This window comes from Cyprinodon tularosa, unplaced genomic scaffold (assembly GCF_016077235.1).
Source record: "Cyprinodon tularosa strain WSP-4 unplaced genomic scaffold, ASM1607723v1 ctg427, whole genome shotgun sequence".
NCBI classification, from domain to species: Eukaryota; Metazoa; Chordata; class Actinopteri; order Cyprinodontiformes; family Cyprinodontidae; genus Cyprinodon; species Cyprinodon tularosa.
The window spans coordinates 474,285-487,549 of record NW_024039149.1 but is presented as its reverse complement, the minus strand read 5'-3'; the positions used below and the strand labels follow the sequence as shown (position 1 = coordinate 487,549).

The 13,265-nt window shown below is 35.4% G+C and overlaps 2 protein-coding genes across 2 annotated transcripts in view; one reads left to right on the top strand and one right to left on the bottom strand.

The window, feature by feature from the left end:
* Positions 1-3,492, bottom strand: part of focad (focadhesin) — a 94,256-nt gene extending 90,764 nt beyond the window's left edge. The window contains exon 1 of the mRNA XM_038299365.1: positions 3,406-3,492. The gene's annotated coding sequence lies outside the window, so the exon portion shown is untranslated. The remainder of the gene's footprint in view (positions 1-3,405) is intronic.
* Positions 3,493-8,417: 4,925 nt separating this feature from the next.
* The window catches only part of mllt3 (MLLT3 super elongation complex subunit), a 102,346-nt gene continuing 97,498 nt past the window's right edge, over positions 8,418-13,265 (top strand). The window contains exons 1-2 of the mRNA XM_038299369.1: positions 8,418-8,574; positions 10,588-10,768. Of these exons, the coding sequence (XP_038155297.1) occupies positions 8,563-8,574; positions 10,588-10,768 (193 nt within the window). The 5' untranslated portion in view covers positions 8,418-8,562. The remainder of the gene's footprint in view (positions 8,575-10,587; positions 10,769-13,265) is intronic.

The window sequence follows — 13,265 nt, the reverse complement described above, 5'->3', positions numbered from 1 at the left end:
TAAATTAAATGAATAATTGCATTTTAATAACAATAATTATTACTTAAAATCGGACTCTATTTAAATTATATAATTGGACACATAAATATCTTACTATGCATGTTATAATTTAATGGTAAGTCTATTAATTCAACCATATATACATGAATTTATATCATATTTAATTATTAAGTTAGAAATCTTAAAATTATTGTCATTTCATGGAACATTTAATGATTTAATTTTTAATGTAAAATGTATTGTAAAGTTTTATTACATATTTATTATTTTACTTAAAATGTTTTTAGTTTCATGGAATATTTAATATGGTAATAGTGTATCAGATTAATAAATAAATGCATTTTTAATACACTTTAATATCTTATTTTTATTCTATATGAACTCATTTATAATGCTTATTTTAATGACATTGTTCATCTAATATTTATATTATTTAAAAAATTAATAAATGCATTTATGATAACAATTACTGTATATATTTATAAAATGCAAGTATCATTTAAATAGATTAGAAACATTTCTAAATAACATTTTAATTATTTAATGCACATGTATTAGTATATTAATAGTGTTATTGTGTATTTTATATTTTAATTGAATATTCTATTTTCAAATCCCACTTTTAGATAAATAAATAAATGTTACATCTACTTATTTAATGTTATATTTATTTATTTCATGGGACATTTCGAAATGATCATAAAAACCATGTCATGACCTTCAGCTTGGTGTCTTGTGACCCCTAGAGGGCCCCTGGCCCCCACTTTGAGAGCCCCTGCATTAGAGCCACTCAGAAAGAATCTCTATAATATGCAGCCTTCCTCTCGCCTCAAACATATTTTAGCTTTTAACCTGAATTGCGACTTTATTAAAGCTCAACAGCAAAGCGACAGTGGTTAATATTTATTTAAGGATGTCCATTATTTTTCCTGGGGTCCATTTCCAACTAAAACCATCACCATCTGTACACATACTAAAAAACACAATCAAAACAAACAAAACAAAAGTTAAAAGCAGCTGTTACACATTCTTTAAACCAATCTTTGGTTTTATGCATCGATCTTTAGGAATTAATAAGAGATCAGATTAATCTTAAAGGAAAGTTCGCTCATATTCAGAATTCAAACTTCTAAAAGTTCTTTAAATATGAAATTATTCCATCCTGTTCAATAAATGATCAGTGTTTTTAATTCAGAGTAATTTTCATGTGAATGTGCTTTACTGGAGGCATCCATGTTTGTCAAAGAACACTACTGCCACCTACTGGTTTGTGACGTCACGGTGCGGTATCGGCTGTTGATCAAGTCCCAGTGCTGTATCTGGTGTTTGTCACAACGCGCTATTATCCAGGTCATCTTGAAAACATTCTTCTTCCAAATGTTGGCTACATATTACGGGTTTTTTCTCTGGCCAGAAGTTCGATGGCAAATCCTCCCTCTTCAAGTTGGCGATCCAACGACTAACCCGTCCGTGGAGGATCAGGAATCAGAAAGGTGGAATAACTCTTTTTTTTCCACTTTTACCCGATGTATTCCAGCATCCAGCTGCCATGCACGTGGGCATTGTCAGTTTCACTATAGCTCTGGTGAATTTCAATGGTAAAGTCCTCTGGAAATCTTCAATAATTGTTGTTGATTGCAGATGTGTCTAGTAGTTCCCATTGATTTAGCTTGTAAAGCGGGGAGAATGGCGCTAGGCTTACCGCACCGTGACGCCACTGCTGGAAGATGGGCAAAAATGGCCGCTCCCAGACTCAGTGATCGCAACAAAAATTATTTATTTTTTCTTTTTGTACTGACTGATGCTAAATTCTTCTCCGAGTTGGGGAGGATGTACTGCCCCTAGTGGAGGAGTTTAAGTATCTTCGGATCTTGTTCACGAATGAGGGGAAAATGTAGCGGGAGATCGACAGGCGGATTGGTGCGGCGTCTGCTGTGAAGCGGGCGCTGTACAGGTCTGTTGTGGTGAAGAGAGAGCTGAGCCAAAAAGTAAACCTCTGGATTTACTGGTCGATCTACGTTCCTACCCTCATCTATGGTCATGAGCTTTGGGTCATGACCGAAAGAACGAGATCCCAGATACAAGCGGCTGAAATGAGTTTTCTCCGTAGTGTGTCTGGGCTCTCCCTTAGAGATAGGGTGAGGAGCTCGGTCATCCGGGGAGGACTCAGAGTAGAGCCGCTGCTCCTCCACATGGAGAGGAGCCAGTTGAGGTGGCTCGGGCATCTGGTTAGGATGCCTCCTGGGCGTCTCCCTGCTGAGGTGTTCCAGGCACGTCCCACCGGGAGGAGGCCCAGGGGGAGACCCAGGACACGCTGGAGGGAGGGACTAGGTTTCTCTGCTGGCCTGGGAGCGCCTTGGGATTCCCCAGGGGGAGCTGGACCAAGTGGCTGGGGAAAGGGACGTCTGGGCCTCCCTACTGAAGCTGCTATCCCTGCAACCCAACCCCGGATAAGACAAAGAAGATGGAACGCTAAATCCATTAAGTCACTGCAAACAAATACGTTTTAGGTATAAATAATGATCCGTTGATCCTTGCTGACCAAACTTTTCCTTTAAGAAAACTGTCATCCCACACAAACTGTAACACCTTCTCATTAGACCTCTATAAGCATATTATTGTGAAACCTGTTCATTTTCTTAGAAGAGAGAATGATCCAAACATGATAGAACCTCCTAACTGCATCCTGCTTGTTTGAAGCAGGTTTTCCAACTAGTTTGATAAAAAAAACAACCTAATAAAGAAAGAAGTCTGACCTTTCTTCCATTTGCTGATTATTGTCCGAAACAAATTTTCATTTTGTACAACTGCTTTTCATGACATTTCCCTTTCTTTCTGTGCAGCAGTGATCAAATGCAAACAGTGTGGGAGAAAAAAACATCTCTATTATAAGAAAAGGTGACATTAGTGAGCAGAGAAGGTCCTAGTCAAAGCCCAGACATTCATTCAGCAGGAAATCCCTGATTTTAAACAGAAATGTGGAGGCTGTCTCTGTCTGAGCTGAGATAATATTCAGTTTCCAGAAACTTCTTTCTGTATTTGGACAAAAACAAACAAACCCCAACAGAGACAAACCAGGACCTGAGGAGAAAGTGCTAAACTGTTTAAAACGCCTTTTTATTTTTTATCAGTTATTTTCTAATCTTCTGAAAGTGAAGTTTTATCTTTTATACTACATACAAAATTATGGGATTTTTTAAAGATTAATATTAAATGTGCCAGCTCCCTCTCCATCATGCTAATGAGCCAAGTTAGCAGGCTAGCTTATCAACCCAAGCTAACTGCTAACGGCTGCTGCTAACAGACGGCTGGGTCTAACTGCAGCCTGAGCCGCTGCACTGCGGCCACACATGTCGGTTAATAAACAAAACAGCAGACTTATTATCACTGCTGATAAACTCTTACCTTCCTCCAGCCGCTCTCTGCAAAACGCCGCCGTAAAATTCACATGGAAGTACGGCATCCTCCTAGGGACAAAACGAACGGAAACAGGCTGCTGACAGAAAGGCGTTGTTATTATTATTATTATTATCATTATCGGTAGTAGTAGTATTAATCTGTTATTATGGGAGATAATAATAAAAGCAGTATAACTAAGAAACAAAATCAAAGAATTCTGAGTGAATGTTGTTTATTTTAGAGAACTCCAATTATATTTATAATAGATCTGGCTGGTTGAACTGGCGATGAGGGAAGGATCTGTGTTGAAAATCATCCTTTTAGCTTTTAGTTTTAATGCAATATAACTAAATATTGGCTCGACATTGCAAACGAAGTCTTGAAACAGCAATACCCAGAGAAGTGAGTGTTATTGCTGCAGAGTTTTCCTTTAAAAGCGTCAAACTGGTTGGATTTTAAAAAAGGTTTTAAATTGAATTATTGGGAATATTGTATGAATTTAATTAATTTTTCATTTGTGGATTAAACAACACGAATGGTGCCCTTATAGAATTATCAAAACTCCTTTTTTCTTTCTTTCTTTCTTTCTTTCTTTCTTTCTTTCTTTCTTTCTTTCTTTCTTTCTTTCTTTCTTTCTTTCTTTCTTTCTTTCTTTCTTTCTGTTAGATAACACTTTTTTGTTTATTTGTCACGTGTGACAGTAATTTGGTCATAATATAAAACATGAAATGTGGGAATCGCATTGAAACTCCATAAAGCTCTTCATTCCGAGTTTCCCCCGGGGGCCTGAAGGCATCATAATTACAGCATGCGGTCGAGGAGGGATCACCGTCTCTGCTCTCCTCTGATTGGTGGCTTGCATCTCGTGCTCTCTCTGTGCTCCAAATGGGTACAGCCACGCTGCGCGTGCGCTTCATTTTCTCCAGCTGTCAGGCTCGCGGAATTCAGCTAGAAATATACAGGAAGGAGGAGAGCTTCACTCTGTGGAATAAAAGCCCAAATGACACATTCATGGTGTTTAAAGACCATAAAATGAGCGGTGGTCGGTCTGCAGTTTAATAAATGTTTAGTAATGCTTCACCTGACCGCTTAGTTTCAGACATATATTCTGGTTTAAAGGGCTTTTTTTTCTTAAAAAAAAGTGATTTTATTTTTTTTTTAAAGGGGATACCTCTTTAATTTGAACTTTTTCCCTCTTTTTCACCATGCTAAAACCATACAATTAAAGTAACCAATAAACCCGGGTTTAAAATTGGGGGAAAGATGGAAAAAAAAAACCTTTAAAAAAATTTTGCAAAAATTTAAAAGTGTTAATTTTCCCTTTTTAAAAAAAAATAAAATGATTAAAAACTAAATTAAAATTTTAAAAATTTAAATTAAAAATTTTAAAATAAATTTTATTAAAATTAAATTTTACCATTTTTTTTTTTGATTTTTTTTTTTTTCTTTTAAATTCCTTTTCCTTTTTTAAAAAGAAAATTTTAAAAATCCAATCCATATCTTTAAAGTAAAAGGAAAGGGTTAAAAGGGGGGGGGAAATAAAAAAAAAATCCATTTAAAATTAACATTTAAAACAAAATTTTAAAAAATTGCAAATAATTTTAAACAAAAAAAAATGTTCATTAAAAAATTTAAAATTTAAAAATTTGCAAATGAAAAATTTTAAAAGGGAATTCCCCTTTTTTTTTTTTTGATTTTTTTAATTGTTTTTTTTTTTTTTTTTTTTTTTTTATTTTTTTTTTGGGGGGTTTTTTTGGGGGGGTTGATGAAAAGTAATTGCTTGTTTTTGTTGGGGGATGGGTAAAAAGGTGATTTAAAAAAACTTTGTAAAATTTTTTGGTTGTTTTTTTTTCCCCTTTTTTTTAAAAGGTATTTTAATTTAAAATTTTAAAAAATTTTTTAAAAAACTTTTAAATAATTCCCTTTTTTTTTTTTTTCCCCTTTTTTTTTTTTGTTTTTTTTTTTGTTTTTTTTTTTTTTTTTTTTTTTTAAATTTTTTTTTGTAGTGGGGGTTCCCGGTTCCATTTTGTTTTTCCCTTAAGGTTAAAGTTGGGGAAAATGAAAAAATAAAATTTCCTTTTAAAAAAAATTTGTTTTTGGGTTGTTTTTTTTTTTTTTTTAAAAAAACAAAAAAAGTTTTAAAAAATTTTTTTATAAAATTTTTAAATTAAAATTTTAAAATAATTTTTTTTAATTTAAATTCAAAAAAATAAAATTTTTTTTTTTTTTTTTTTTTCTTTTTAAAATTTTAGTAAACCAAAAAAAACCCCAAAAAAATAAGGATAAATAAAAAAACCCAAATAAATTCAAATAAAGGTTAATTTTAAAATTAAAAAAATAAAAAAGATTTAAAAAAAATTTAAAATTTTTAAAATTTTAAAAAAAAATTTGAAATGTTTAAAAATTTTTTTGAAATTAAAAAAATTTTTTTTTTTTAATTTTTTTTTTTAAAAATTTAAAAAAATTTTCCCATTTTTCCATTTTTAAAACCCCCGATTTTCAAATCCTTTTTTTTTTAGTATACCCTTTCCATTTACCTTTTAAAATAGAATAGAAAATCCCTTTTATTGACACACAATGGAGAAATGGGCAAAAAGATTATAGCAAAATTCACAAAAATATGGACCATAGAAAAATGTATAACCACAACATAATAGTGAAGAGTTAAAAAATAAACAAATAAATTTTGTACTGTAAAATGTTTTAACAATAAAAAACTGTGCACCTGGAGTATAAATAACCAATATACAGCTATGTTATTTTTGTTTTTCTGTTTTTTTTTTTTTGTTTTTGTTTTTTTACAGTAATGGAGCAGAATCCTTTGGTGCTGATTTTGGCATCATAAAAGGGAATATATTTATGTATTTTGGACCAATAAAAAAACATAATTTCTATACATTTTTACTTTCTACAGTACATTTTATACTTTTATTCCACACCAGCCTAAATGTTCAGTTAACATATTAATAATTTTCTTTTTTTTTATTAAGGTAAAACCTTTAAGAAAAAGATGAAACCTCTAAATTCTTGCTTGGACTTGCAATGCATCATGGGATACGTTGGTCTATGAAGGATACACAGGACCTGTCCTTCAAAGTGGGTGAAAACAAGGCTGCATTTGTCGTCTGCATACGGAGGAATCTTTTAACCAGAACAGGCCGTCGTGCCCCCCGATAGTGTATTCTGGCCTTCGGTATGCTATCACAATGATCATTATTTAATAATAATACTGTTTAAAAAATTTTATTTCATCATCATTAAAACAATATATACTTTTTTAACCACCTTTCTTTGGTGCAAAATCCACTGTCCTGAAATAAATGATTATTCACATTAATTTGACATAAAATATATCAAATGCAGAATTAATTTAGTTTTCAGTACAAGTTTTTGTAAATTATGAGAGAGAAGGAAAAGCAATATTAAACGCAAAATTTTCATTAAATGTAATGTGATATATTAATGTTAATATTTGGTGAAAACAAAGAAAATTGTATATGTGAAAGCTTTTATTTCAAAAAATGTTTAAAACATTAAGGTTTATTTAATTATTTGATGGCTCAATTTTACATTTCTTACATTTAATTATTTAATAATACATTAAATACATGGTACACTTGAATATTTAATAGTCATTTAATGCTACATTTATTTATTTCCATTTTAAATTATTTCCTTTTGCCCCCCTTAGCCCTCTCTTTTAAGGTTATGAGATATGCTTTCAGAACAAACTTTAATTAAATTAAATGAAAAACATACATTTGAATATTTAAGTCAAACAATTAAATGTTTATGTAAATCATTTTATTAAAAAGATTATTACTATTTAATTTTTATAAGCTATGACATTTATACAACAGAATATCAAGGCCAGGCTAGAGATTTTTATTCTTCTATTTTGAGAATAAAGTCGTAAAATTATGAGAAAAAAGTCGTAATATTAAGAGAATAAAGTTGTAATATTACAAGAACCAAGTTGTATTTTATAACAACTCTTCCAAGAAGCCCTTTCTTCCTTAAAATGCGGAATGTGGAGCATCGTATGAAGTTATACTTTAGCATCGGTTTGACAAATCATGAAATCTTTTAGCAGCAGCATCAAACTGGGCAGGATGTCAAAGTGGACTCTGGTTGCTGATTGGTGGAGCTGGTCGATCGTCATCTGCTGGGCGGAGCTCCAAGCTTTCTTTCTAAAACAGGTTTTTGTATCAATGTATGGTGACTGTATTCTCATAATATTACAACATTATTCTCTTAATGTTATTACTTTATTCCCGTAATGTTACGACTTTATTGTCGTAATATTACATCTTTAATCTCGTAATATTACATCTTTATTCCCGTAATATTACGACTTTATTTTCGTATTATTATGACTTTATTCTCGTAATATTACATCTTTATTCCCGTAATGTTACGACTTTATTTTCGTCATTTTTTGACTTTTTTCTTGTAATATTATGACTTTATTCTGGTAATATTACATCTTTATTCCCGTAATGTTACGACTTTATTTTCGTAATGTTTTGACTTTATTCTTGTAATATTATGACTTTATTCTCGTAATATTACATCTTTATTCCCGTAATGTTACGATTTTATTCTCTTAATGTTACAACTTAACTTTCATAATGTTACGACTTTATTCTTTTAATATTACGACTTTATTCTCGAAAAAAAAAAAAAAAAAGAAACCTCTAGCCTGGCCCTCATACTCTGTCCTACATTATATTTATATTTAATTTTTGTTGGCACACTTGATATTTTTTATTTTACACTGACCAATGTAAAGGCATTTTATAATTATTTACATCATGTTTTATTTATTTGTTATCTTTATGTATATCTTATAGTTGTTTAATTGTGTTTTGTAAATGTACACATTTAATTTCGTCCTCGCCAACCTTCCATACATGCCTCGTTCCACCGCTGCCATGGCAACCAGAATTCCAGAAAAGAGCCGTCATTGATCTTATTGTGAAAGTCCGGACCGGAAACGGTTTCCCTGACTACGGGCGGGTGACCGCCGGCGAGCCTCTGAAAGTCTCCAGTTTGACTTGGGTCCAGGAGAGACCATGTCCGCCGTCACAGGCGAGCTGCGTTCACCTTTAGGCTCCTTTCTAAGTCCTTCTCCATGATCTAACAGGAAGCAGGGCCTGGAGGATGGCCGGAGCGGTGAGTAGCCCGCCGCTGCGCCCCTTTACTAACCAACATTTCCCCTTATTTATCTGTTTAGTCGCAGCGCAGCTTCGCTGGGTTTTGTTTTTCTTACATTTTTTTTTTACTCTGACGAGGATTTTCCAGCCGTCCGGTTAGCTGGTCCTTACCTGTCAGTTAACACTGCGACGCGTTAAATATTTCTAACTAAATGAAAGGTTTTTGCTTCTTTCTACAATGTTTGCTTTTAATTAATTGCATTAAAGGGACCAACCGGGGCACTCATTCTGGGTTCAACCCAGCTTCGCTTTATCACTCTAGTTTTGTCCTTTACCGGCTGCTGTACCGTAAGTGTATCTGGAAGTTAGGCTGGTAATTACAGGGTTAATTCTGAGCGTTAATTGGACTCCTTAGTCAAGTTGTGTCTGCTTGATGAGGCTGCATTTAATGTTCCACCTTAAGCTGCAGCTCTCAGGAGCGGATATAGGAAATGTGGGGCCCTGAGCAAAGACAGGCAGGGGGGCCTCTGAATAGAGAAATGTTAATAGAATAGACATCCATTATCTGTTCTAGGTTGTGTCCCTCTCTTCTTGTCCCTTTTCTTCTTGTTTTCCTCTCTATGTTTTGTACTCAGCTGACTTTTCATGCTGTCTCTAAAGGAATGAAAGATTTTTCCCAAGCACTAAGCTCACTTAGCTGATTGCTCCTTCCTGTGTTTCCAAAAAGGCCAAAGTAAATAACCCAGTCCTTCTTTTCACTGTAGACAAGCCATGATCTGCTTATCTGTTCTCCATTTTTCATTTGGATGAAATAATAGCTGCATGAATCATGACAGCAGACAAGATAGAGGAGAGCAGGAGGCGGGGTTACCAATCTACTCGCTCTGGAGAGCAGAGTTCGCTGCTTTTAGATGTTGTCTCCAAAGTCTCCAGTAGCAGAAAAAAGTCTCTAGATTTGGCGCTAGGAGCTTTTTTTTAGAGGGGTCTGAAAAGTGGCTAAATATAGCGACTAAAGCGCTAAGTTAGCATCACTGCTCTTTGCATCGTTTGTTTTATCGCTACCCGATCCGTCCTGCGCATGCGCAAACAGATATACATCCGGGTGTTCATAAATAATATAATTATGGTTCTAAAACTACTTATTTCTATCCTTAACTCACTAAAGAATACTAATATGCATCTGCAAAAAAAGGTTTTATGACTTTTATGAGGCAATTTTGATGCTTTTTACAATTTCTTCATTAAACTGCTTCTCTGACGTCATGATGGGACACGCTCAGAGCAGTCTGGCTAAATATGATTAAACCGTGTTTATCTGAATTTTAGTTGTTTCTTTCTTTAGGTTACGCACTGTATAGCATAATGTTAAAATGAAAGGAAAACATTAAACTCAAAAGACTAAATTTATGTTTAAATGCAAAGCTGAAAAAGTTAGCCACCGGAAGTAGCGTAGGATCTCATTTCCGTTTAAGGCATCTATTCTCTCAGGAAATACATTATATTTTCGTACGATTCCTATGTTTGGGGAGGGAAAAAAGTCACTTAGTTCTTTTTAACAAAATAAAAGCGAGGGCGACCCAGATGTATATCTGGATGCGCAAATGAGCTAATGGCGCATACGCAGGACGGGTCGCGCTTCCGGGACGGATCAGGAAAAGTGGCTAAATATAGCGACTAAAGCGCTAAGTTAGCAACACTGCTCTTTGCATGGTTTGTTTTCAAATGGTTTGCTGCTGTCTGTTTGGACCTTTCTGAACATGTGCAGCAAATGGACTGATCCAATATGGTGGACACTGAAGGGGGGGGCTGAGACACACTTCATATTATCAGCGTTCTGATGACATTTTAGCCAAAGGATTTTTATCAAAAACATAATTAATGTGCACAAATAAGGAATAGTTGTATTAACCAGACATGTAAGCAGAGTTTTATCCTTAGGCATTCTGCCTATTATAGCCTAATGGTAAATCCCCCCCTCTGTCTAAAGGAAGGATGTATTGCTTATTAACTGGGCTGCCTCTCTGTGCTGCAGGGTGCCGTTCAGGTGAAGCTGGAACTCGGACATCGCGCCCAGTTCAGAAAGAAACCCACGGCAGAAGGCTTCACCCACGACTGGATGGTGTTTGTCCGAGGGCCGGAGAACAGCAACATCCAGCACTTTGTGGAGAAAGTAGTTTTTCACCTGCATGAAAGCTTCCCAAAGCCAAAAAGAGGTACACCCCCCCCCCCTGCACCTTTCTGTTTGCCCTTTCTTTTCTTCTCTCTGTGCTGCTGGGGAGGAAGAGTAGGAAGAGGAGGAGGGACTGCGCTTGAAGTTTCTCTGCTGCTCAGGATCAAAGAGGGCCTGCAGTTCAATTCCCTCCATGCCATAAAGTTTAGCTTTGGCTGCTTTCACTAGATTATGTAAATGAATTCTTTGCTGTGGTGTGCTCTCATTGCAGCCTCTCTGCTGCGACGTATCGGAGAGGAAAAGCTCGTCCCCGGTAACTTTTCAGGCAGTTGGTCGAGGTGATTTTAGTCCAGCAATGAGCTGCAAACAATAGAGATGAATCAGGGCTTCTGATTTTTCTGTTTTTGGACGGATCGGGTCAAATCTAGACCGGTTTTAAAGGAAAATTTCGCTTATATTCAGAATTCAAACTTCTGAAAGTTCTTTAAATATGAATTTATTCCATCCTGTTCAATGAATGATCAGTGTTTTTAATTCAGAGTAATTTTCATGTGAATGTGCTTTACTGGAGGCATCCATGTTTGTCAAAGAACACTACTGCCACCTACTGGTTAGTGACGTCACGGTGCGGTATCGGCTGTTGATCAAGTCCCAGTGCTGTATCTGGTGTTTGTCACAACGCGCTATTATCCAAGTCATCTTGAAAACATTCTTCTTCCAAATGTTGGCTACATATTACGGGTTTTTTCTCTGGCCAGAAGTTCGATGGCAAATCCTCCCTCTTCAAGTTGGCGATCCAACGACCAACAAAGGTGTTACAAAAAAATGTAGCTGCTTTGTTTCTAGATGTTGGAGCTTGGCCTGTTTTCCAGTGTAGTCCTGTTTCTCTGACTGTGACTAACTGGATGTGCTCTCTTCATCCTCTGACATGGGAGCTGGCTCGGAGCTCGTCTGCCTGGCTGTGTGTTTCCTGGACGGGGCCGCCTGTGGAGCTGGTTGACAGTTGCCTTTTGTATCTATGCTTCTTTTTCTATGTCTGCTTCTGTCTCCTTGAACCCCAGTGGGCCTCAGCAGATGGCCGCTCACACTGAGCCTGGTTCTGCTGGAGGTTTCTTCCTGTTCAAAGGGAGTTTTCCTCTCCACTGTCGCTACAAGCATGCTTAGTGTGAGGGATTGCTGAAGAGTCAATGGGTCGATGCAATCAGCTGGTTTTTCTTTGATAGAAAACTTTGAATCGATCTGACTGGATGATCTGGTGAACTGGAAAGTGACCTGAGATGACATGATGTGAATTGGAGCTATAGAAATAAACTGAATAGAATTTAATTAACCAGAATATCTTGGAAGCCCAGCCTGGAATCTGATGCTTTGTTTAATCTGCAGTAGTCCTCCCTGTATCTTTATATTAGGGTGACCAAAGGAAGACACTTTGCCTAGCGATGGATTCAGACGGGCTTCTCAGAGGTTAATGAACATGCTTTGTTATAAGTAAATAGTAAAAAAATAACTTCTTTAGTAAAACCCAATCTGTAACAACCAACAACACGATAGCTCTATTTTAAAATCCATGAATAAAATGATATAACGATCTAAATATGGCCTCTTCTGTATTAGAAAATACAGCTTCAACAAATAACCTTTTTACAACGTCCTCCGACACTAAAACACTCAGCCTCCCACTCGACATGACCCAGGCAATACGTGCATATTTAAAAAAAATTTTTGCCGTTCACCTGTGATGCTGCACTTTTGTTTCGGCATTTTGTATCCAATGCTGGTTGCTCTGTTCCCCATGTGTTGGTGTGGGTGTGTTGGGTCTCGCTAGACCCTCCCAACCCTGGAGAATCGCATCAGGCAGCAAAGTACCAGAGTATTTTGTGCCGCAAGTCGATTTAAGCATATGACCATTATGATCCCATGAACCCTGAAAACTAGGGGTGTAAATCACATCCATCATGGCGATTTGATTCAGTATCGATTTCCTGACCCAACGATTCGATTATTTTCGATACTCAAGAATACACCACGATTCGATTCGATTAATCGGTTATTTATTATTTTATTTTTTTATTTTTATTTTTTTACACCTTACAGGCTAAACAAAGTTTCAAGTTTGAAATAAATCAATGAAAGCTGTAATATCATTATGCATTTTCTTTAGAAACAACAGCAAATAACAGAAGTAGAAAAGTTGCATCAAAAAATACTGCACAATATCAGTGTAATGAGTTCAATGCAATACCTCGGCTCCAGAGAAACTGTCCAACATATTTTTTTAGAATGTAATAAATATACTCAGGAAAGAGAGATGTTGCTTAGAGAGTTAGACAGGAATAAAAATAAACTACATATAAGGGAATTGTTTCAAAGGTCATCTGGGGATGTAGTTTTTGGTAGTATTTTTAATTTTCTAAGAAGAACGGGTATTTTAGGGAGAATATAATAGTTTGTCTGGTCCATACTCCATTCTGGAAGGTGGCGGTAATGCACCTATAAGTTGTTTGCCAACCGCCATTAAAAAAAAAGAAGAAGAAGAAGGC